The sequence below is a fragment of the Hoplias malabaricus genome, chromosome X1 (genome assembly GCF_029633855.1).
Source record: "Hoplias malabaricus isolate fHopMal1 chromosome X1, fHopMal1.hap1, whole genome shotgun sequence".
Taxonomy (NCBI): domain Eukaryota; kingdom Metazoa; phylum Chordata; class Actinopteri; order Characiformes; family Erythrinidae; genus Hoplias; species Hoplias malabaricus.
The window spans coordinates 17,959,264-17,984,605 of NC_089818.1; the positions used below are offsets into that span (position 1 = coordinate 17,959,264).

Here is a 25,342-nt window from a genome sequence, read left to right on the forward strand (position 1 = left end):
ATGGTCCCTGTCACCACCAGCTTAAAATGTAAACAAATCAGAATCCTTGTTTCTCTAAAATGTAGCATTTCACATTAAACCAATTTTAATTACTCTGTTTACATTCCATTATTCTGTTCATTTCTACGTTTTAAAATGTTGCTTGAAAAATTTTGCTCATGGGCTCCCCCTACAGTTACAGAATTGTATCTGATTTTGCCGCAGTGTCCTAAAACCAAAGGGGAGGAGGAGGGGGGTTGCTGTTATAGTGCAGTTTCTGCACTGCTGAGTCTGGAGTAGCAATGTCAGAGTTCTCCCTATTACAGCTTGTATTGTAAATACACAACCTAGTGTTAATTTAACCTATGAATTTACCTAGTATAAGTTCATGATAGTCTGTTCACTGCAGCCCACACCGTGGTGCAATGCATCCATCCATCCATCCATCCATTATCTGTAACCGCTTATCCAATTTAGGGTCGCGGTGGGTCCAGAGCCTACCTGGAATCATCGGGCGCAAGGCGGGAATACACCCTGGAGGGGACTGGTGCAATGCAGTGTTCTGCTAAACTGCCTAACTTTACCAACTCTCACTGTGTTACACCAACCAACTGGATAATGCCTGCAGAGTGGCCATGAATCTAGCACAGGGTAAAGAGTGAGATATATTCTTAGACCAATACCCTCCAATGATTTTCTGAACTCTTACACAGTGCTCTTGCAATTTTGAGAAGCTGTAAACACTCGGAAACATGGAGAGGAGGTCATGCACTTTGGCTACAAAGACTTCTCCAAGCTAACTAAACATAGACATGCATTCCCATTTGCTTTCTTTTCTTTCCCAAAGAACTACTGCTCAGGATGCTCCACAGACTCATTGTTGGTGCTCTTGAGTAAGACACTGGGAGTAATCAGAGTGTGCAGACAGTGGACGAGGGTCTTCTAAGCTGATTGAAGGGCCTCTCTTTAGCCAGAATGCCGGGAGGAAGCTTGCTTAACAATGGCAAGAAGCCTCACGAGGACGGCAAAGGCATTGTTAATATTATTGATCCATATCCTTGACTCTGGTGTGAAAACGTCTTCAGTTATGAGGCTGGCGTGTCTCGACTCTATATGCGGAATCTCTTGTCCTTGATTAGACACATGTGGAGGCTCTCCAGTCTTAACCGCCAAGGCTTCCAGTGAGGATTGCCCTGGCTGTAGCATGCCTGCGGTTATAAACGCTCTTTTTTTTTGTTTTGGTTGATTTGAATTGTTAAACGTGTGGGCACATTGTGTTGGCTGTGATTCATGCGGTGTGAACGGCTCAATAGGCAGAGTGTTGTGTTCAGCAAGAAGTGATCGAACCACAGGCAGGTGTGCAAGTTTAATCTCAATATTCCAGTTACACTTTATTAAAGTTTTAGGGCAGACCTGCCTTTCATTTGGAATCGCACAAATCTATAGATCCTAGCCTCGTTTTGAGGAAGGCTGTTTTAGGCTGGGGTCTGCCGTCAGTTTGAATTAAGGCTGGAGAATAAACCTGCTGACCATGTGTCTTTTAAACATGTTTAAAAACCCAAGGATGTTAAGATAACAAACTGCTGATCCCGGAGCTCTTTCCATTGGGTGCAGAGACCTAACGTGATCTGACAAGTCTTGTTTTAAAGATTCTTGGTAAAAGCTGGTACAAGAAATTGTCAGGTGTTCAAAACTGAATCAAGCTGCAGCTGATGGTAATGAAACCTTACAAATCAAAGGGGTTTCTTTGCTGTTGCTGGGATTGGGAATGATCCCAATGATGAATTGTTAAAAATAGAAGTCAAAGACTAGTAAATTGGGTTATCGTTCATTCATTCATTCACTGTAACTGCTTCATCCTGTTTGGGGTTGTGGCATGTCTGGAGCCTACCTGGAATCTTCAGATCCAAGACAGGAACACACTACTCACCCAGCTACACACACTCACACACACCTGTGGACAACCCACCTACTAAAATGTGCATTTAGAGTGTGGGAGGATAAACCGGAGCACTCGGAAAAAACCCACACAAACACTGGGAGAACACTGTATGGTAGTGACACCCCCATGCCATCTAAAATCGGCTTGACCTGGAATAAACCAAACACAGACCCCGGATTATGCCAAGGAACATAGTACATAGTGCACCTCTGTGGTAAGTGGCTGATACAAGGAAGGCACAGCTTATAACAATCTCAACAACATGTGTGGACTTCAGGAGGAGGGTGTCCAACAATGTCACATCAAATTTTACAGTCTGCATTTCTAGTGACCGTCCTGGCCATATGTCAGAGGTCATAGGTCATAAGGAAGGGACCTCAGAGGACCCATCTCTCTGATGGCTGTGGCCTGATCCATATAGGCATTTAAGCACTTAGAGAGAGTCCTTCTGTTAAATGCATTAACGCTGGAGATACCCTGTCCTATCTCATATTTTCATAGTTGACATGTTTAAAGGGACATTTCAGCCTCAGAATACCCTTTATTATGGCATTTGTCATGTGCGTACTCTATAGGGCAGCACTGCATCCTTCAAACACATGGGCTTGACTGAATCATTTTCATTCATCAGTCTTTTTTCATTACAATACTCATTACATATGTTATTGTAATGTCTCTCACACACATTGGGCACTCCTAACATGTTATAGCAGTATCGCTAGCTACTGATCAAGAGGCTGTGAAACACATATCATCACTGTCCAATCCAAATCATGTACCTTTCAAAACAGTAACATTTTAGGAGAAGGAAAAAATTATTTTTAACGTTCACTGGAAGTCCATCCATCCATCCATTATCTGTAAGCACCTATCCAATTCAGAGTCAAGGTGGGTCCAGAGCCTACCTTGGAATCATTGGGCGCAAGGCAGGAATACACCCTGGAGGGGGCGCCAGTCCTTCACAGGGCAACACAGACACACATTCACTCACACACTCACACCTAGGGACACTTTTGAGTCGCCAATCCACCTACCAACATGTGTTTTTGGACTGTGGGAGGAAACCTGAGCACCCGGAGGAAACCCACGCGGACACAGGGAGAACACACCAACTCCTCACAGACAGTCACCCAGAGGAAACCCACGCGGACACAGGGAGAACACACCAACTCCTCACAATTCACTGGAAGTCAGTGTAAAACAAAACTTTATTTCAAGTAATTTTGGCGCATTTTCTATTGGGCCATTCATTTTGAAATTTTTACACAGTGCTGTTCAAATGATGGAGTAAACTAAAAATCATGTTTTTAATTGGACAACAATGATACGTAGTGCTAGCTAACACTAACTGGTTATCCAATCTTTTCCCTTTTTCTTTTTTAAAGCAACAGTAGCTAGTATTTTAACCTCGTTTTTTAAACTAGAACTTCAAAATCAAAACAATGCTTCACTGTGCTGTAAATGGGAGAATACAGCCTCTGTTTTTGTGACACTCCGGACTCATCACTGCAGAAACAGTTTTAGATTTTAGACTTTATTACTATTAGCCCTGTTATTATTGGCTTCAGTGGCTAATGCATCACTGCTGAAACAGGCATTAATTAATGTTTGTTTATTTGAGCTCAAGCTCAAGCTGTGTAAGTATCAGAGCTACAGATCATCAAATGTTAATCCACTTTGGCCACTTCACAGTTGTGCTTATCTCACACAAATGAAAAAAAAATGCATTGCATTATTAATTATAATTGTGTAACTAGCAATTAATCATCAGCTAAAAATTCATGATCTAGGCCTAGGGTGCAATTTAGATATTATATATATTCCCAAACCCCCAATCAACAATCACACTAACTTAATAAATAAATAAATAAATAACAATAGAATATTATCTATTCACTACTTTAAAAACAAACAAGAAAACAAACAAACAAAAAATGCACACATCACTGTCCCCTAAAGTGTTCCAATACAGGTTTCCAGGTTTGTTTGAGACAGTCTTGTGCACCCTGGCCACAGCTGCATAAAGGCTCCATTAAAGCAAAATTAATCTCAGACAGCCAGCGTTTAAATGATGAAGCATAGAGCAATTTCCAGTCGAGAAGAATCACCTTTTTGGCCACAACCACACCAGCCATCACAACCTGTCGTACAGAAGATGGAGGAGCAGCCAGTGCTGTAAAATACCCATAGATTACAGTTCTATTCAATTTCAAATGTAATTGTACTCTTGAAAGCCAGTTAAATACAAAACAGGGCAAAATAAAAATAGGTGAATCCTCCTCTACTTTACATCCATCACAAAGTGGGGATACTGAGCCAATTTTGTTTGGAATTCAAATAAAGACGTTTCTGTGAGATGTGAGATATTATTTCTGCAGCCTGTTGTTTGGTTTATTCATCCTATCCTTGAATTTACTGAAGACAGGGACAGCAACACATTTACCCGACAGCCTCTGCTTGAGCCAATCACCCCAGATTCTCTTCCTTTCTCTCTTCCCGTCTTATAACATTTTTATCCTCCATTTTCACACACTCTCCTGAAACAGAGGACACCGAGGGGACTCTGTAAAACAGTAAAGAGGCACTTTGCCAAATCAATTGCTTTGTGAGCCTGGAGGTGCACTGGTGCACTGGAGAGACTTAGCTAACCCTCTCACTTTTACCATCACTATACCAAATGGACACAGAGGCCGGGGGGTCAAAGGTCAGGGCTGAAGGGGAGCCTAGTCAAAGGTGCAGTGCTTGTGTAAAATTCTCCAGGAGGAACGTTACGTAAGCGCTCACTATTGAGCCGGGTGTGTTGTGTTTATGATCTGTCACATGCAGGAAATGGTTTATCAGTGTTGGAAAGGAAGCGTTTTACTGAGAGGTCAAGAGGGTTCAAGGGGTATTAACTCGTATTTTAAATAACGGGGTACTTACCCATAAATCACTCACGCTCAATATATGGCTCTAAAATTTCACTGCCGAATCGGTCATTTTTAATTCTGCCATGTGCTGAAGAAGTGCATCATAAAAGTGGTGAGTGTTTTTGGTAGAGCACGGGCCCATCCATAATACATGAGTCGCCCTCATCTTTCTGAAATGGCTGCATCTTTAACGATACCCATATTCACTACACAATTTAGAGAGTTGGGAGCCATTTTCAGGTGTGTCCAAAAACACTGTGGGCACTATCTGCTGCACTCATATTTCCACAGTGTTATGCAAAAGGTATATAGCTACACTGACGTTGTGGTGATGTGTCAGGTAGGTGTCTAACAGAGTGGACAGTGAGTGGACACAGTGTTTAAAATCTCAAGCAGCACTGCTGTGTCTGATCCACTCGTCTTGGCACAACACACGCCAACACACCACGACCACGTCAGTGTCACTGCAGCTCTGAGAATGATCCACCACTCAAGTCATACCTGCTCTGTGGAGGTATAGTAGGGGTCCTGACCATTGTAAAGCAAGGTGAAAGGGGGCTAACAATGTATGCAGAACAACAGATGGCTGTAGTTGTAGAACTACACAGTGCTCCTCTATGGTCAGTGGAGCTGAGAGTATGTGCAATGAGTGTAGAAACAAGGAGGTGGTCATAATATTCTGATATGGTGGTGAATACTGAGCAGTGCATGCTTTATTATATACTGTATGCTGCATATTGCATCAGTATAATTATATACAGATATGGAATCACTGTAAATAATAATAAGACTAAGAATTAATGTCACAAAGAGTAAACGTGTAGTAAGGGAACCTGTAAAGACATACTTGACACTGCTATAAAATTACAAAGGATTTTCTCATTTAAAAAACAAATCTGACTGAAACCATGTTTTGAATCCTTTCTACCAAGACTAGAGCTAGGACCCTGGAGGAGTGCTGCAGTGAGATGTGGAAACTTGTTTACAAAGAATACAACAAGGAGGTCCATTCTCCACAATCCACATTATAATTTTTCACAGCAAAATCACAAACTCACAATGCATCATTATTTCTAGAAAGTGTTCCAGTGACTGACTTATCTGCAAACCTCTGCTTTTACAGTTCTCAAAGCTGGACTGCTAGCCGCTAGCTGATTGGGGCTTTAAAAGTAGACAGTATTATTGACCACATCCTGCCCACCTTTGGTCAGCATTTTTTATTATTCTGTTTAATCACACCACAAGGCCTTCCGCTAATACCTTTTATTCATTCGCATTCCATCTGTTGGCTGTTCCTTCTTTTAATTTCCCTCCCTCCTGCGCTAATTTCTCCCAAACACTTCTCCTTTCTTTGCCCTTGTCCTCCCCCCACTCACCCCATCTCAGGGCTCTAACGCATGGCTGTCTCCATCATGCCGCCGCCTTTAAATTAATATATTGATATTGACAAGCCATCTGCCGAGAGGCATAAATTATTGGAAGGGAGAAGGCTTCGGTCACATGACTTTTAGCATGCGTGATGATATACACCCCCCCCCTCAGGGATGGACACTGTAGGTGCCATTTTGAAATGCATGGTGGTCAGGCCACTGGACATGTGTTTGTTTGCAGATGTTTCCGTATTCTTAAACACAGGGGTTACCGTATATACTTTAAATTAAAGGAATACTTCAGCCAAAGGTGCCTATGGCTAAACAATCGATGAAAGTGAATCGCCACAAGTTAGCATGATTTACATAGATTCTGCTAATTGGTAACTGCTGTTTACTAGCCTTAAATCATTATTAGCGCTAGCATTATTGTCACAGTCAACTTCCTGAGAAATATTTGCACCCCTTGAGTATGACTTCTTTCGCATGTTTCTAAAGAGAGTTTTCCACACTCCTTTTGGCCGTGTGCATAGTTGGCACATTTGTCAATGTTCTAATCATCTAGATGAGGCTTCGCCAAGTTAAGAAGATCAGCCAATCAGCAGAGTGCCTCCTATGCCCTCTGGTCAGTGCTGACCCCCTGACCCCTTCCTCCTGACCCGTAGGTCAAGGATCACCTTCAAAGGTCAACAATCTCTGGCCACTGCACTGGACAGAGTCATCACCATGGATACGCCACTGCCCCTGGAGACAGCAGGAGCCATGGAAACGACCCTCGGAGGTACTACTTGAGCACAGGTTTGATGAAGTTTTGCAGGACTTCAGCTCCCCCTACTGGAAAGAAATGCAGCTGAAGAAGAGCATCCCAAGTCATGCATTTGATAGTATCTTTTTCTGAGAGACACAATGTATTACCCCTTACACACAGCTAATGAATTCACTTACTTTAATGTTCACCGATTGTGTAAATATAATCTCAAGATTTGGAAAAACATAAAATGAAATGGGGCGCTCTGCAGTACCCGCATAAGTGTGTAATGTCACAATGCTCGATGTGACATAAGGACATAACTGATATATCTAGGGATATATCTACCGTAGTTAACTCTTAACTTACAAGTCATTTTGCTGGTTAACTACACGTTCATTGTAGGCTAGCTGACTATAGTTTTAACATGGTACCTTTAAATGCTTATTGTACAAGAAATACTTCAGTTACCATTCAATATCAAAGCTTAGTTTTAAAAAAATACAGGATTAAGATTAGTTGATGTCAACAAATATATGTAAATGATGTAAACAAATATCTGGAGGGGGCTGAGAGCAAGGAGACGGCGGACCACTATTGGCCCAGTGAGGGCAAAGTTGGAGGTCCACTAGTGTTTTGCACAACGTTTTCTGGGTTTTAATCACCACTTTTAGACAAAATGCACACATTTTAGCACTTTTTCATTCACCTTCCAATTTACATTTATTTCCTTCATTGGGTTCTTTTGTTATCCTTTATAAATAAGATTAGTAAATAAATTGAATCCAGCACAGTGTCAACATTTTCAGCATAATCATTTTATATCAGGCTTATACTCATTATTATATCTCTCATAGTTGTTGGTAATATTTGTATTAGTTTGTTTTCCAGAATAAAAGTCTCTGTGAATTTAAAATCTATTTGAGGAGATCATAAATGAGTTATCTGTTATCTGAATCCAGTGAAACAATTTAATCCTTTATCTTTTAAATACACTTCAACAGCAGAATTGCGCCATCTCGCGTTTGGAAGTGCATTACTAGGTAGTGCAGGTATTTTAAACCTGATTTTAAAGAAAATATTATTAGTAAAATACCTGGCATTTAACAAAAGCTTAAACTATTACATACATAGAAATTTTTAAAATATACTGTGAAATATTTAGCAAGATTTCCACTCGTTCGTTAAATCGATTAAATTCAAGCCGTCACTAACAGGCTCCAAAAAAAACTGTGCGTAACCATGGCGTCGGCCTCGGGGGTCACGTGACACCGACACTCCCTTATTAGTGGTGGGCGCTGGATTATGAATTTTTGGAGCCGGTCTCATTAAAACATTAACACTAACTTCCATTTGGTGCAGTGTTTCTGAGGTAAACCTGGAAATGTCCGTTGACCTGCAGGAAGCCATGGTAACTCTCTACATTAAAACTTGCATATGTTTGAGGGAAAGGGCGTCAGGCAGGACTTTTCAACGCTCTGTGTTCAGAAATATGCTTCGTCCTGATGTTGTAGGTCGAGTTTAGGAACATATGATGTTTTATCTGGTATATCTGGTACTTTTAATACATAAAAAACGAATCTTAAGTGGCGTACCACTTAAAAGGTAAATCTAGTGTTAGGTCCAAACCCCTTTTCTAAGATTTGCTGGAGTGGCTGTTTGTGTTAGTATCCAGTCCAACAGAGATCACACATTACAAATCCCAGCCTGTGCACTAATGAATTAGTCACAGCAACCTCCAGCATCCATACAGGCAAACTACAAACACAGCTGTTCATGTCTGAGTACAGGATTTAATGATGCTATAAAAATGCAGGTATTGTAAGGGACTTCCAAAGTAACCTGGACCTTTCCTGAAGGTCTACTTTGCTTTCTTGCTTAGAGGGAAATTCCAAAGCTTTGTCAAAATATATAAATGAGTTGTAAACAAAGTAATTTAGAGGGCCATTTAATACTTACCATCTTATCTGTTAATGTAATAATCACAGTGATAAAACATTTAAATAATGGTAAAAAGAAATGTATTTGAAGACCATTTTGCCTGCAACAAACAAGATGTTTGGATTTTCTCTCTTCAATTCTCTGAAAACAAGGCTTCACACATCAAACCGTACTGAGTGGCTTAGTTTACACCTTCTCACTTTAATGATGTGGCTATCTTGATTCCCATTAAAGGTAAGATATAAAAGGAACTGCTTTGTGTCTCCTCCTCAGAACATGGTAGAGAGCCTGCCAGTGGCTGAGCTGCGCTCTCTGCTCTCTACTATGGGCAAGAACAAAAAGGGGCTGAAGAGGGAGCTAGTCCTGAGAATCAAGGAGCTCCTACAGAAAGAATGCAGGCCCGAAATTCTCTTTGTGATCCAAGACGTCTACCAACACCGTCAGTCCTCTAAGGCCAGCAACAGAAGCAACATCCCAAGCTCTGCTGAGGTCCAGATGTTTAAACTCCCCATGTATGACACACTGCAGACCATTGTTGCTCCAATGGCATTAGGTACAATACTATTATCACCGATTTACCATTAAAAAAATAAATAAAAATCTTTTCATATTTAAATTATAGATGCGTAACATTCCTTCAACGTGATGTGAATTGTTTACCACAGTGGTGAGAGTAAACGTGTTAATAATTCAATCCCTGAAAACTATTTCAATAGACATTGATACGTAATATGACTTGTGTTGCTAGAGCCATAGTGTTTTGATAGTTATGAAGTTATCTACAGCATATTTATTTAAATCCAAAGATGGTGAAGCAGGGTGTTTTATAATAAAACTGGCCCAACTTTCTCTTGTATTCTTTCACAGCCACCACTGTTGGTCTAAAACTGCATTCCAGCTTAATTAGTTTTCAACTGACTCAAAGCCAATTGGCTCGGTTAAAGAATTCACAGTAAGTTAACCTTTCCTATAACTAACCAGGGTTTAGATTTGATTAGATCAAAGTTTAAAGTACAGTCTGCTAAGGAATGCACCTCTGCAAATTATAATGTCCACTGTGTGTTGAATATCTTTTAAAATATTGGGGAAAATGCTCAAATGTTTTGTGACAAAGTCATGGCGTGTCTTACATTTAGATTTCTTCAGCAAATAAGTGCATATAACGTTTTGTTGTAAATTGATTGTCTAAGGGTTAATATCCAGCTCTTTGTCTCTTATGTCGTGCAGTTGTATTGTTCAAAATATTAATGTTTCCCTGCTGTTTTATTTAAATGTGTCACATTTATTGTTGAAAGCTAAAAATTACATCTCTCATCCCTGACTTTTCCAATGATTCCTGTTACCGTTTCTCTCCTCAGAGAGCCCAAATCTGGACTCAAGCCTCTTCAGGTGGTACTGAGGTGAGGCTACGAGAGAGAGTGTGAGAGAGTGTGAGGGAGATGTGTGAGACTTGATTTCGAGACAGTAATGTAAACATGAAATGCACTCAGCAGCAGGTAGGGGGTGCTCATGAGACAAAAAAGCCAATTCTTATATTGTATTCCTTTAACCCTGCTTGGTGACAAAGTGTAGTCTCCTGCTCTGATCCTGATGAATTATTGGTGTTTGAGCTGAATGTCATCAAACTGTGATTGTATTTAATGCCTGTTCTGTCTGGATATTTAGCAACAAAGTTTTTTTTTTTAGAATTTTCCATTAGACTTTTCCCAGGATTATAGTATAAAGTACATTTTACATGCTTTTTCGTTCATTCATTCATTATCTGTAAGCACTTATCCAGTTCAGGGTCGCATTGGTCCAGAGCCTACCTGGAATCATTGGGCGCAAGGCGGACCCTGGAGGGGGCGCCAGTCTTTCACAGGGCAACACACACACTCACTCACACACTCACACCTACGGACACTTTAGTGTCGCCAATCCACCTACCAATGTGTGTTTTTGTACTGTTTGAGGAAACTGGAGCACCCGGAGGAAACCCACACAGACACAGGGAGAACACACCACACTCCTCACAGACAGTCACCAGGAGGAAACCCACACAGACACAGGGAGAACACACCACACTCCTCACAGACAGTCACACGGAGGAAACCCACACAGACACAGGGAGAACACACCACACTCCTCACAGACAGTCACCCGGAGGAAACCCACACAGACACAGGGAGAACACACCACACTCCTCACAGACAGTCACACAGAGCGGGAAACGAACCCACAACCTCCAGGCCCCTGGAGCTGTGTGACTGCGACACTAACCTGCTGCGCCACCGTGCCACCCAACATGCTGTTTATAATCCCTAATTCGCAAATGTTTAGTCAGTAGAGGTCTACACTGTTCTCATATGTAGTATATTTAAAAGAGCAAACACTTCTCATCTTTGTTGTCTGAGTTTCAGATTTTGCTACACAGAGAGCATTGGTGTTGAAGAAGATCAGTATCCTCCACAAATTCTGGTGATTGTCAACGGCTGGAACTGTTCTCCACAGGTGGCTGCTTTCTCTGTATTTCTAAGGCTAACCTGAAAGAATGGCTGTTTGTTTGTTTTTAAAAGTATCTGTCCTTTCTTGTGGTTGCTCTTTTTGTGATGTACTCATAAATGAATATAATGACATTCTGTTATTAATCAGGTTCGCTATTCATCCAGTGCAGCACGGTCGGAGCCTTCTCGTCCCTGCTACCCGATCAATCTCACCCCGTTACTGAGGCAGACAGATAAGAACCTTGTTACTATATTCTGGAGGGGAAATGACAAGGTATACTCTTATTGTTCTAATAATTACTTTATTTCTAATATTGAATGTACAAACTTTGTGTGTTTGTTTTTGTTTTTTACAAAGTCAGGATATAAAAAAAAATAAACTCACAACAGTGTCATTCTGTTTTGGGAAATACCTAATGAGTCTCCGCCCCTTTTATTTGTGAGTTTGTTTGTAGCACTATTCTGCAGCTGTGTATCTGGTGAGGGTGTTCACTTCTGCCGATTTGCTGGAGCAGCTCCAGAACAAAGCAGTGGAGAGTAAGGAGCAGTGCAGGCAGAAAAGTGAGTGGCTTTACATTGAGAATCCACAGCTGTAGCTTTTCTTATCCTTGATCAGCCGTGCCTCATTACATGGTCAAAAAATACATCCACATACATGTGTCTTTATGCTTTTAAATATATCTTCACCAACAACGAAACAGTATCCACGTGTGCACAGTACCAATCAAAAGTTTGGATACATCTTCTCATTAGTCGTTGGTGGAATAGGGCTAGTCACTGTATAGAACTGTGTACCAGCCCCTAACTCTGCACAACACAAGCTATGGTCTCAAACACATTAAGAAGGGAGCAGTTCTACAAATTAACTCTTGACGAGGCCACAGCTGTTCACTGAAAACCATTCCAGGTGACGACTTCATGAAGCTGATTGAGAGAACGGCGAGTGTGTACAAAGCTGTTGTCATGGGCTGCTACTTTGAAGAATTCAATGTATCAAACGTATTTTTTTTTTGTTTACTACAAAATTCCATGTGTTGCGTCATAGTTTTAATGTCTTTTATATTTATTTACAATGTAGAAAATAATAAAAAACAAAGAATGAGAATTGAGGTGTGTCCAAACTTTTGACTGCTACTCCACATTCACAGTATGTGGAAAATGGTGAGTGGGTGTGTCCAAACATTTGCCTGGTACTGTATTTGTGATGAAAAAGAGCTAAATAGCAATTCATATATATTTTTCACAGCTCTTTAATGCGTCATGTTTTAGAACATTTTAACCACGTTGTGTGACATCTCCTTTTTTTTTCAGTTTGTGAGAAACTGTGCTGTGACTCGGAGAACGAGATCGCCACCACAGGGCTGCGAGTGTCCCTCATCTGCCCGGTAAAGATCCACATCTAATCCAGAACTTGCACTTTGAGTTATATTGTAAAGGTTGCAGTTGTACTAAGATTTAAAAACACTGACGTTTGGAACGCTAGGTTTATACATTATTAACACTAAATACATTTAGAAAGATGGAAGAAGATTGACACACTTCACACACACAGATAAACCAATGGTTTAAAATGTTATTAATATCAATTTTTTTTTAAAAAGTTATCTTAATGTTCTGACATTTCAAGATTGACAGAGCCTTAGAAAAATTGCTTTAAGATTCTGAAACGCTCCGTGTGAATGTGTTTTGCCTTGTCCGGAAAGCTTGCAAAAACCCGCATGTCCACCCCCTGTCGAGCGCAGTCCTGTGCCCACCTGCAGTGCTTCGACGCTGGCTTTTACCTTCAGATGAACGAGATAAAGCCTAGGTGGACATGTCCTGTTTGCCACAAGCCTGCGCCCTTTGAAACCCTGCAGATCGATAGGTAACATCCTCTCCACAGACACCTACTTTGTTATGATGAACCATTCAGTTTAGAGGGGTAAAGGCATTTGTTGTGATGATGACAGCTCAATTTAAGCAGAAAAACGTACATTTTGCCCATTCAAGATATTGTATATCGCTGTTGTCTGAACAAAACCTCAATTTCTGTCTCTTTCTGAAGTCTTTTCCATTATTTGACAACTCTACAGTGGTATGAGAAAGTCGTGTTGTGGATCAATAAAAATGATCCAACGTTTGGAAGAAAATCTTTTTGCATTTAATTTACATTAAAATCTAAAGCTTTTTTTTTCTTCTCCTGTAAAGCTACCATTTTGGAGATACAAGTACAGGCACAAGTCCCACTCTCTCTCTCTTTTTTTTTTTCATAAATATTTTAAAGCTGTTGAAAATGATTAATATTTTTGTACAGAGGTTATATTTCAACCTGATTCCTTTCACATAGTTTTGTTCATAAATTCATGATTTTTTTTGTGACCACTTGATCCAGTTCAGGGTCACGGTGGGTCTGGAGCCTACCTGGAATCATTGGGTGCAAGGTGGGAATACACCCTGGAGGGGGCACCAGTCTTTCACAGGGCAACACACACATACGAACACTTTTGAGTCGCCAATCCACCTACCAACGTGTGTTTTTTGGACCGTGGGAGGAAACCGGAGCACCCGGAGGAAACCCACGCGGACACAGAGAGAACACACCACACTCCTCACAGACAGTCACCTGGAGCGGGACGTGAACCCACAACCTCCAGGTCCTTGGAGCTGTGTAACTGCGACACTTCCTGCTGTGCCACCGTGCCGCTCCCTACCTGTGATGATGCCTCATTACAATCACTATGAGGGTGGTAAAAGTAATGGTTGTAAATAATTGTAAAAGACATAAAACCGCAGGTGATGTTCGTATACGAATGAGAACATAATTTAAACCACATGCTACTTGATCATGAGTTCCACTGCTTTAACCTGATTAAATCTCTTACCAATCAGCTACTCATTGCTTTTACATGACATTAGTGTAACGAGTGCCAAGTGTGTCTCCCATAGGTGGACCCTGAAGGTGACTGGATAGTTTCATAAACTCATATTATGGGAGAGAGAGGAAGTACAGCAATTATATTGTTGGTTAAGCTGACCGTGTTGAGTGTGTTTACATAGTAATGTTACCACTGAGATCTGATTTCAGCAGTTAGCAGGTATTTAAGTTTGTCATGTAAATAGCTATTGACGACTTATCAGATTAAAGACCTTACCAGATTTCAAATATTGAATTTTTGTAGGGTTGTGCTACATAACACTATCAAGACGCGCTGAATGGGAAGCACCACAGACTTGATATTAATTCAGGCTAAAATGCTGTAAGCTGAATATGTAGATACGAGCAAATGTGTTTGTTTTTGTGTAGTTTGCTGAGTGGCATCCTCCAGAGTACCAAGCAAACAGTGAAAGAGATTGAGTACCTGTCTAATGGCTCCTGGAAAGAAGTGAGCGAGAAGAGAGAGAGCATCAAAATTCCGGACCCCTCATCTCTTAGCTTCAGTAAGCAACACCTACCAGTAACCCCCCCCCCCCCCCCCCCCCCCCCACACACACACACACACACACACACACTTACTTATACACCCTTTAAAAATAAGAAAGCAATCAGTCTTTTTTTTTTTCCTCTTTATATAGCCTTTATTCTGACACCTAGTGGCTTGGTTGTATTAGATGCTGCTCTGAACCTATGGCCACTCTCATGTGGATACCTCAGTGTGTGTGGAGCATAAATAAAGCAGTTTCAGTCTTCAGCTCCAGGAGATGCATGATGTTAAATATTAATAAAAATCACTGTCAATAATATTATATTAATCATTAATATTCTCCTATTATTTTGGCTGAAAATGGTCTGTGTTGCCTGTATGATGATCTGCTTCCTGTGTTAGTAGATGATGATGATGTTGTGGATCTAACGCAGTGCTCATCTGACGACGACGATGATGATAAACTGCAATGCAACAAAAGAAATGTATGAATGTATGTAGAATGTATGTAGTGTGGGTTTTCTCTGTTAAATTTTTAATGTGGAATTGTTTGTGCATGTTTTTATTAGCACTGAATTTTTTTAGATTCATACAGAGTCCTGCTGGTAACATTCCCTATCATTAAATATCCTGACTTAAGGTTTGATAGAATACAGATTTGCGTTATGTCTACAGGGCATGTATTATCTTCCATTTTTACTGTTTCAATACAGAATGTAAAAACGTTATGCAGTTAGGGCCTTGTAAAATGCTTCTTATTTAATAAATTTGATTCAAGCTCTTACTGTGATCCTGTTTTAATACTCACGCCAAACTAGAACTAATACTTTAATTCACACTGTTTGTTCTGAACTTTGAAGACACTCAGGCTTCACTTTAAAAATAAGGGTTTTCTTTGTAAATTTGTAGTGCAATATCAGGCTATACATAAGGTGTTGGAACATTGCTGTGAGGATGTAATTGCATTCAGCATTAGTGAAAGAAGAGATGTTGGACTAATAGTTGTGGATCACATGCCACTCAATTCATCAAGGAACTGGAAGGTAATGCAATCCTATCCCTCCAGAGAATTGAGCTCCACCGCTCCTCATCGTCATGTGATATGATAACCCATAGCGGCAAAATACTCTTTAAAGGGATGTCTGGATTCCTTCAGACACTGGGTCGGTCGCTGGGACAGGGATTAGGCCTTGTTCTGTACTAGGGGGTGTTTTTAATGGTTTAAGCTTGAATTGTTATTCCAGTTTCAGGACTAACTGGAAAAAGTTTCATAAAGAAATCTCAAATATAAAGTGACAGCAGTGACTATCGCGAGATTTCAGACTCCGCTTTCTAGACCAGGAGCTCACTAGGCTAACAACATAGCAAGTCGTGGCTGTGTCTCAAATGGCCCAATGTACCCTACAAAGTGCACTTCATAAGTCAAAACGGATGGCTTTTACAGTCAAAACTGAATTAATTGTCCAGGCTCAGTCAAGGCCTGAATCTCAAATGTATCTATTCATATAGGTAATGCACGACTTAGATGTAGAAACCGTTATTTTATGATCTAAAAGTACACTATGTAGGCATCAGGGAGCCATTTGAGTTACAGCCCTAGCAGCTTTCCGCACTTTATTCAGGGACACTAACGTAACGTTCGCTGTTACCGGTGGCTTTTGAGAGCCGGGGAGTTGGAAGTTAATATTTATTGGGTTTTGGAGTACTGTCAAGTTCTAAGGGAGCTCGATGGTGTTGTTAATAATTCTCAGCAAACTGATAAGAAGTGTATAAGATTCACTGATACAGGTTGACGTTAGCCAACGGTTAGCCACTTGAGGAAGGTGTGAATTCGCGGCTAATCGTTTTTATATTTGACGTTACACTGTCGGTTATTGCGTATTAGTTCCTAGAAGCTGAAGTCTTTTTGAGTGAGATTTGAGTTCAAAGTTACGGAGGAAAGTTGTATATTTGCGTCAGTTTGTTCACCTGCTGCTATATTTGTCGTTTAGCTTTTCCTTACTAGGTTTATTTAGCTCTTTATGCTGGTCGTTTAGGTTCGCAAATCGGTAACGTTAGGCCTTCTTCGGGAGACGTGTCCTTTGTGAGAAAAATTTTATCTAAATTAAACGGGTAATTACAAAATTACAGCTAGCTTGAGGATTAAAACTATAAAAACACCTGTTAACTCCGACTGCAGTAGCTAGTTCACATATGCCTGAGGTGTATAATGTCTTATCAGTAGGCATAGTTCTATTAAAGGCTTGCCAAGATTGAATTATTGCACAGTTTACTGCATTCAAGTTTTAAATGTGGTAGTGGCCTGAGAATTCCCTAAGCTCCATGACAGTGTCCAAACAGTCACTTCCCTCCAAGGCTACTTCTACTTCTGTGCACGCCTGTTTAAAAGACGTGTAGTCCGAATTGTCAAGTTGAAAATGGCTCCTAAAAGAAGACCAGAACCTTTAACAATAGGCAGCACTGGTGACGCCCAGACCACAGGCTCAAACATAGGAGCTGCATCTGAGTAAGTTGTTTTTATTTTTACTTTTAATTTTTCGTTGTTTCTTATTGACATAGACTTTCTTTGGCTAAAAGTCAGTCCATTCTAAGGGGTGGGGTTTTCCAGAAGGATTACTGGATAATTTGTCTCAGTCTGAGTCACGTCTCTTACCTCTCCTCCTGTTGGTTAGGTTTGACAAAATGAATGGAAAGCTAACAACTGCCTGTTGTGATGGAAAAAAATAATACAGTGCTGGGAAAATCCAAAAGCACAGGTCTTTAAATAGAATAGTCAAATAAAGGTAGTATAAGATTGTATTTTTACAAGTCTGCTAGTTCTGCTTTTTCAAGCTCAGAAAACCTGCCTTTTATACATGAGTTGATAGATTTGCAATGTGTTTTTTTTTTTTTTTTTTTTTTTCCTCAGAGCAAACCTAGAGGCCCTTCAGAAGAAACTAGAGGAGCTTGACTTGGACGAGCAGCAGAAGAAGCGCTTGGAGGCCTTCCTCACCCAAAAAGCCAAAGTAGGGGAGCTGAAGGATGATGACTTTCAGCGCATCTGTGAGCTAGGAGCAGGAAACGGTGGGGTGGTTAATAAGGTCTGCCACAAGCCTTCGGGACTGGTCATGGCCAGAAAGGTGAGGGTCTGAACTAAAGGTGGCACGGTGGTGCAGCAGGTAGTGTCGCAGTCACACAGCTCCAGGGACCTGGAGGTTGTGGGTTCGATTCCCGCTCCGGGTGACTGTCTGTGAGGAGTTTGTGTGTTTTCTCTGTGTGCTCCGGGTGCTCCGGTTTCCTACCACAGTCCAAAAACATACGTTGGTAGGTGGATTGGCGACTCAAAGTGTCCATAGGTGTGTGTGTGTGTGTGTGTGTGTGTGTGTCTAGGTAGGCTCTGGACCCACCGCGACCCTGAACTGGATAAGGGTTACAGATAATGAATGAACATGGGTTTAAAATAGGAGCTACCACATCATCATGATATCAGATGTATTATCAACTTTAAAACATAAAAACAAATATCACTCACAGGTAAAGTGTGAATTTTGGTGTGTTGGTAAATAATAAACGTGTAATATTAATGCAGATACACTTGCTTGTTAATTACATTTCAAAGTTTCTCAAACAATTCTTTCTAATCTTGTTTTGATGTAGTTGATTCATCTTGAGATCAAGCCAGCAATCAGGAACCAGATCATTAGAGAACTGCAAGTCTTGCATGAGTGCAACTCTCCCTATATTGTGGGTTTCTATGGAGCCTTCTACAGCGATGGAGAAATCAGTATCTGTATGGAGCACATGGTAAGAGTATAAGGTGTCTGACACAAGTCAATGAGCATGTTATGTTCCATTAATTCTCTTATTTTTAAAAGCGATTTAGATTCTGATGTGTTCAGGTTTGTTGCTTCCGTTTTGATCTAATCTGTGCAACACTGTAAACCTCTAAATTGAAAAACTAACATTTTCAAACTGCAGGGAACTTTGTGATAATGAGATGCAGGATCGGGTGCATTGTGTGATTGTGTAAGAACATGAAGCTGCAGGGGTGCTATCTGTTCCTTCTAATGAGCCAAAAAAGCCATAGAATGGCTTTGGCAGCACTTCCAGTTTAGCTCACAGAGCAAGCGAGTGAGTCATTGTGTCTTGGATGGAGGAATGGAGATCGTGAGACAAGATCACAGATTTAAATGTGTCTCTGGCTGCAGGATGGAGGCTCTCTGGACCAGGTACTAAAAGAGGCTCGGAGAATTCCAGAAGAAATCCTAGGGAAAGTCAGTATAGCTGTAAGTATTTATAAGATATTTTTAAGTAGCTGGAAGTATGGTAAACTGTTTTTAATTATACATTCATGACAGATACATCATTACACTTGTTCTTAAGAAATGGACATGTGATCTTTTACCATGTTTTATCATTTTACAGGTTTTAAGAGGTCTTGCCTACCTTCGGGAAAAGCATCAGATCATGCACAGGGGTAACAGAACTGTATTAACAAGCTCCAATGGACTTTTAAAATGAGTACAGTATACAGTTCATCACTGACACAAAAATACTGATTCAGTAAGCACCGTTTTTCACAAATGCAGATGTCAAGCCTTCTAACATACTGGTGAACTCGCGAGGGGAGATTAAGCTGTGTGATTTTGGAGTGAGTGGCCAGCTCATCGACTCAATGGCCAACTCTTTCGTAGGCACAAGGTCATATATGTCGGTAAGAAAGTCTTCTGCTCCCAACTAAGCTGTCTGAAGTGACCAAAAAACTGTACTGTACAGTAACTCTCAGCTCTAAACTATCAAGTGTAATGTCCACTATTCTGCCTCTTCCTCAATTGTGTATTTTTTTTTTTTAATCCCAAGCCGGAGAGACTGCAGGGCACTCACTATTCGGTGCAGTCAGATGTGTGGAGCATGGGGCTCTCACTTGTTGAGCTGGCAATCGGGCGCTACCCCATCCCTCCCCCAGATGCAAAAGAACTGGAGGCCATTTTCGGGCGTGCAGTGATGAGTGTAGAGGAAGGAGAGAGACACAGCACGTCACCCAGACCCAGACCTCCAGGCAGACCTGTCAGCGGTATGCCGCACACTGCACTTTAGCATTGCTTTATTTTATTTATGTCTGATTGTAAACACTTTGGGGGCGGCACGGTGGCGCAGCAGGTTAGTGTCGCAGTCACACAGCTCCAGGGGCCTGGAGGTTGTGGGTTTGATTCCCGCTCCGTATGTGAGGAGTTGGTGTGTTCTTCCCGAGTCCGAGTGGGTTTCCTCCCACAGTATAAAAACACATGTTGGTAGGTGGATTGGCGATTCAAAATTGTCTGTAGGTGTTAGTGTGTGAGTGAATGTGTGTGTGTGTGTTGCCCTGTGAAGGACTGGTGCCCCCTCCAGGGTGTATTCCCGCCTTGCGACCAATGATTCCAGGTAGGCTCTGGACCCACCGCGACCCTGAACTGGATAAGCGCTTACAGATAATGAATGAATGAATGTAAACACTTTCACTTACTTACTGTCTGACATCTAATGTTGAAATGCGCATGCACAAGTAGGAACTGTTAGTTCAGCCGTATTTCACAGAAAGAACGTAATGTGGCGCTACTACACCGTCTGTTGATAGTTCAGCCATATTTCACATTGTAGTTCGTGAACTAATTTTGGAACCGTTTGGCATGTTTCCTCCGATATAAACTGGTTTCGCGAACCAGAAAAATTAGTTCACAGCTGGAACCAAAGAACAGTTTCTCGGTGGGAACCGTGGCTCAATAATAGGAAATAAGACAGGAACAGGCTCCGTTTGTGTGTTTCTGGGGCTACGTTGGTTAGTTCACAAGCTCAGCAGGACGGCTCGGATCTCTGCAACATTTCCACACGTATTATATCTCACAGAGAGAGGACTGTGGAATTTGTCGTATTTCACGTGAGTGTGTGTATTTGTGTTGGGGAGACATTTTGTGGTGTTTATAAAACTCCATACAGCTGCAGACAGCCACATTAAACTTTGCTTTAACCAGTTACATTCAATAAATAAATAATTGTAATTTTTAAAATTAGCAAAACACTTGGTCTTATTTGTTCTTTGGTGGTCGATCATCTAGTATTTATCTTTTAATAAAACGAACAAGAAAAACACTGATGCTGGTGTTATATTATGAACAAAATTCGTGCTCCTTTTTCATTTCTGCATTTATTACCTGCCGTCCATGTTTTCTGTACAACACACTCACACAATAAAAACCACATGTAAACAAAGAGACACCTCTGTGACAATGGCTATATGGCTAATGGCGGTCCAGCAAGACTCGGCTCTTGTTTTAATGTGGCTTGTAGTTTTGTGGAAGCCTGGCTTGCATTATGTATGAGCATAAGTGACTACTATGAAGTTTTTCATGCTCTTATTTCATTTTTATTTTTTTATGTATTGCAATTTTCCTCCTGTAGGACATGGGCCTGCCATGGCTATATTTGAGTTGCTGGATTACATCGTCAATGAGGTAAGGAATGCTCAACTTAGTTTTTAAATTTCTCACAAAAATCATAGCTGCTGGATGGTGCATGTATGCTTTATTTACTCTAAATACTGTACTTGGTGTGTGTTTATAGCCTCCACCTAAACTGCCTCATGGAGTCTTCACCTCTGATTTCCAAGACTTTGTATACAAATGGTAAATATACATTTAATCTTTTCATTTTAGCAGCACTTTGAATTTATCTTCTTAAGAAACCTTTAAGAATTTTTTGTTTAAACCTGTTCTAGTAGGTTTGTGACTGTTTTCATTATAATATGTATTTTTTTGTTGTTGTTGTTTGTTTTGTTTTGTAGTCTCATCAAAAATCCTGCAGATCGGGCAGATCTGAAGATGCTGATTGTGAGTAACTGTGTGACTCTCTATTGTACTAAAGGTGGCACAGGCCAAATGTGGCTTGTAAAACTAAAGGTTTTGAAATCAAAGCCATTTTAAAATACTAAGTATTCACATGTATGAACAAAAATCAGATTTTATTTTGTGATCAGGGCCCATCTGAAAAGCTTTTTGGAATGAAATGTACTCCAGGAGAGACATGTAGCTCCTGAACACATGATTAAAAAAAACAAAACTGATAATTTATTGGTGGCGCAGCAGGTAGTGTCACAGTCACACAGCTCCAGAGACCTGAAGGTTGTGGGTTCGATTCCTGCTCCGGGTGACTGTCTGTGAGGAGTTGGTGTGTTCTCCCTGTGTCTGTGTGGGTTTCCTCTGGGTGACTGTCTGTGAGGAGTTGGTGTGTTCTCCCTGTGTCTGCGTGGGTTTCCTCCGGGTTACTGTCTGTGAGGAGTGTGGTGTGTTCTCCCTGTGTCCGCGTGGGTTTCCTCCGGGTGACTGTCTGTGACGAGTGTGGTGTGTTCTCCCTGTGTCCGCGTGGGATTCTTCCGGGTGACTGTCTGTGAGGAGTGTGGTGTGTTCTCCCTGTGTCTGTGTGGGTTTCCTCCGGGTGACTGTCTGTGAGGAGTGTGGTGTGTTCTCCCTGTGTCCGCGTGGGTTTCCTCCGGGTGACTGTCTGTGACGAGTGTGGTGTGTTCTCCCTGTGTCCGCGTGGGATTCTTCCGGGTGACTGTCTGTGAGGAGTGTGATGTGTTCTCCCTGTGTCTGTGTGGGTTTCTTCCGGGTGACTGTCTGTGAGGAGTGTGGTGTGTTCTCCCTGTGTCCGCGTGGGTTTCCTCCGTGTGCTCCGGTTTCCTCCCACAGTCCAAAAAACACATATTGGTAGGTGGATTGGTGACTCAAAAGTGTCCGTAGGTGTGAATGTGTGTGTGTGTGTGTGTGTGTCACCCTGTGAAGGACTGGCGCCCCCTCCAGGGTTTATTCCTGCCTTATGCCCATGATTCCAGGTAGGCTCTGGACCCACCGCGACCCTGAACTGGATAAGCGCTTACAGATAATGAATGAATGATTATTTATTAATGCAAAATTAATTGTTAAATAGGTAAACATTATTATTTTTTCTTGTTTGTGTTCAGTTTTCTTTCTTTGTAGTTTCTTATTGCAATTATTTAGAGCCACTCCGAAAAAACAGTGATGTTTTCTTTTTGTTCCCAGAACCACACATTTATTAAGCGCTCAGAAGTGGAAGAAGTGGACTTTGCGGGCTGGTTGTGTAGAACTATGGGCCTCAACCAACCCAGCACACCCACCCGGACAACTGAATGAGAGAAAACTCCTCCCTTAAATACAGTCTCACTCAGTTCTCTCTCTCACTCTTTCTCTCTCCTTTTTCTTATTTTTTTTTTTTTTTGTTTGCCGCCTTTAGTCCTGCCACATTTTTGCACACAGTTCTCATTTACAGAGCAATGTGTATACACGCCATAAACTTGAATACAGACACTGCCCAAGTGAAAGAAAGCAGTTTTCTACTATGTCTGGCTCCTGCAAAGACACACACACACACACACATATCTCTCACAGTATATCAAGTATATTTTCACATTCAGTAATATGCATGCACACACACACACACACACAAATACATACACATACATACATTATTGATTTAAGGCCTCTCAGGTGAAACTTATATTAAATAAAGAAATAAATGTATAGAGATATGTCTTTATCCAGGCCTAGTTCATGTGCTACAGTTAAAATATATATATGGACAAAACCTGCACCTCAGTCACTGTTGTATCAGACAGTCGTGATGAGTTCAGTCTTTCTTTAGTCTTTGCCATGAACCAGAAACGATTGTATGTGTCATTCAGCCTTTATCTCAATAAAAAAAACGTACGTGATTTCTTGTAGCTTTCTTTGGTGGTTGTTTTCATTGTGAGATGATGATAAGGCAAGCGAATACCATTATTAAAAACATTTATATGAGACACACACACACTAGCTTTTTGGTGCTTTGCTCATTTTTTAAAAAATAATGACACTGAAAGGGATTGTAGAATAAGCAAATTTTGAACAGATAAATTCGGTACTACGTGTCTGAAAGGAAGCTGAGCTCTCAAGAAGCCAGGCCTCACTGAGAAAAGGAAATGGACATGAAGAAAATTTGCAAATCAAATATAGAAGTTACTGGTCTCAGAACAGTGGACTGGCCCCACGGCCCAGATGTCAACATTATTCAATGCTTTGGGGGGTGACTGGGATTGTGAGAAGAAGAAAATGAAACCAACTTCTAAGACTGAACTGTAAGAAGTGGAAGAACATTTATGGAGATTTTTTTTTATTCTTTAAAAAGAATGTCCCCCAAATTAAAAAGGAACTCAGATTATGCTGAGGTTGGTTGCACTTAATAATGCATTCATCCTGTTCTGGGACTGAACAAACAACCCCAGGACTAATATTCAAAATAGCAGAAAAATCTGCTGAACAATGAATATAATAATTAATAACTCTTCGTGCCTAGAAAGTCATCTCAGACAGCACAGGAATATGAATTTTGACATTTTATATCACACATCTAAGACCTTTATCTGTTTCTCCATACACGCTGGGGAAGTTGCAATTTCATATTCCAGCCAGCAGGGGGCAGACGCTTCATCACTGTTTACAGCAAAGCGTGCACACTAAAGAGATTTTGAGGGGTAGTGGTCTTTTGACCTATTCATCTGATTCTGTGTTTTTATACTGTTCCATGTTTAATAGGAACAAGAAGGGTTAGTGCTTATACTCCATAAACAACCCGCTAGGATCAGTCTTCGTGACAATAACCTTGTTTGAGAATCAACAAAGGAGGAATCTGATCCTGGATTAGTAATCCTACTCCAAATCTCTTACGTTCTAGACTTGATTCTCTGTCATTGGTCCACACTGTAATCTGAGTCATGGAGTTCATTATGTGATCACAGTTTCCATTGGAGAATGTGTTTTGTCTTTGTGTCTTCTAATATTTACTTACATATAAACTCTGCTAGGACTTATTATTAACTTCATACATATATTCTCCTCCACGATCTTGTCTTCCATTCCCTCCTGGCCTCATTGTGATGGCCCAAACAAACATTTTATTACCCCAAAGTCACTGTTTTATAGCCCGGTTTATAGCTCTAAATTCCTGTGGAGAAAAAGACACGAGACACTTCTGTCCCAGATGAAGACGACATTATTTACAGCATCGAAACTAAGAATGTTCTTAGTCGTTTAGAGATTTTAGTTCAGCTGCAGATTCAGATTCACAGGACTGTCACTGAGATCTCAACACAAAATTAAAGAGACACTGGTGATGGTCCTGGGCTTTTTTCTCTGGACAAATACTTAAGCAGCAGGAGACTTCAGCTAATTTGATCAATACAGATATTTTAGTGAGAGTCCATCTTTGATCTTTATGTACTTTAAGGCCTTAAACTCTCTAAATGACCTTCAAAACAATGTTTGAGGAAAATGGCAGGTTATGTGTATGTGTAGCTTCTTCATAAAGTAATAATGTTCTGTGATTTAGTTGTTGGAGGCAGTAAAATGACTTCAGCTGTCTGGTTCCTATCAGTATCAATGTAAACAATTCTATATATGTGCATTGCTCTGAAATGAAGCATTTCCCATCAAAACCATTGTGAGTGACTGAGTTCACATCTTTACCATTTAACAATTCAGACCATTTAATAAATGGTGGTGTTCC

At 40.8% G+C, this 25,342-nt stretch overlaps 2 protein-coding genes across 3 annotated transcripts; both read left to right on the top strand.

Moving 5' to 3' along the window:
- The first annotated feature begins 8,200 nt into the window (after positions 1-8,200).
- Positions 8,201-15,546, top strand: LOC136675909 (E3 SUMO-protein ligase PIAS4-A-like). Of its 2 annotated transcripts, none has more exons than XM_066652712.1 (11): positions 8,201-8,359; positions 9,163-9,442; positions 9,757-9,841; positions 10,248-10,289; positions 11,289-11,379; positions 11,521-11,646; positions 11,828-11,933; positions 12,684-12,757; positions 13,076-13,236; positions 14,656-14,789; positions 15,176-15,546. In XM_066652712.1, the coding sequence occupies exons 1-11, from the start codon at positions 8,333-8,335 to the stop codon at positions 15,262-15,264; spliced, it is 1,215 nt and encodes a 404-aa protein (XP_066508809.1). In that variant the 5' UTR covers positions 8,201-8,332; the 3' UTR covers positions 15,265-15,546. The 2 variants fall into 2 exon arrangements, with proteins under 2 accessions (XP_066508809.1, XP_066508810.1); XM_066652713.1 differs by having other exon boundaries at positions 15,179-15,546.
- An 845-nt stretch (positions 15,547-16,391) lies between these two features.
- Positions 16,392-23,505, top strand: LOC136675547 (dual specificity mitogen-activated protein kinase kinase 2-like). The gene is made up of 11 exons (XM_066652140.1): positions 16,392-17,279; positions 17,682-17,892; positions 18,410-18,556; positions 18,961-19,038; positions 19,178-19,229; positions 19,342-19,466; positions 19,613-19,826; positions 21,188-21,240; positions 21,350-21,411; positions 21,570-21,615; positions 22,825-23,505. Exons 1-11 carry the CDS (start codon positions 17,191-17,193, stop codon positions 22,933-22,935), a joined length of 1,188 nt encoding a protein of 395 aa, XP_066508237.1. The 5' UTR covers positions 16,392-17,190; the 3' UTR covers positions 22,936-23,505.
- Positions 23,506-25,342: the final 1,837 nt, after the last annotated feature.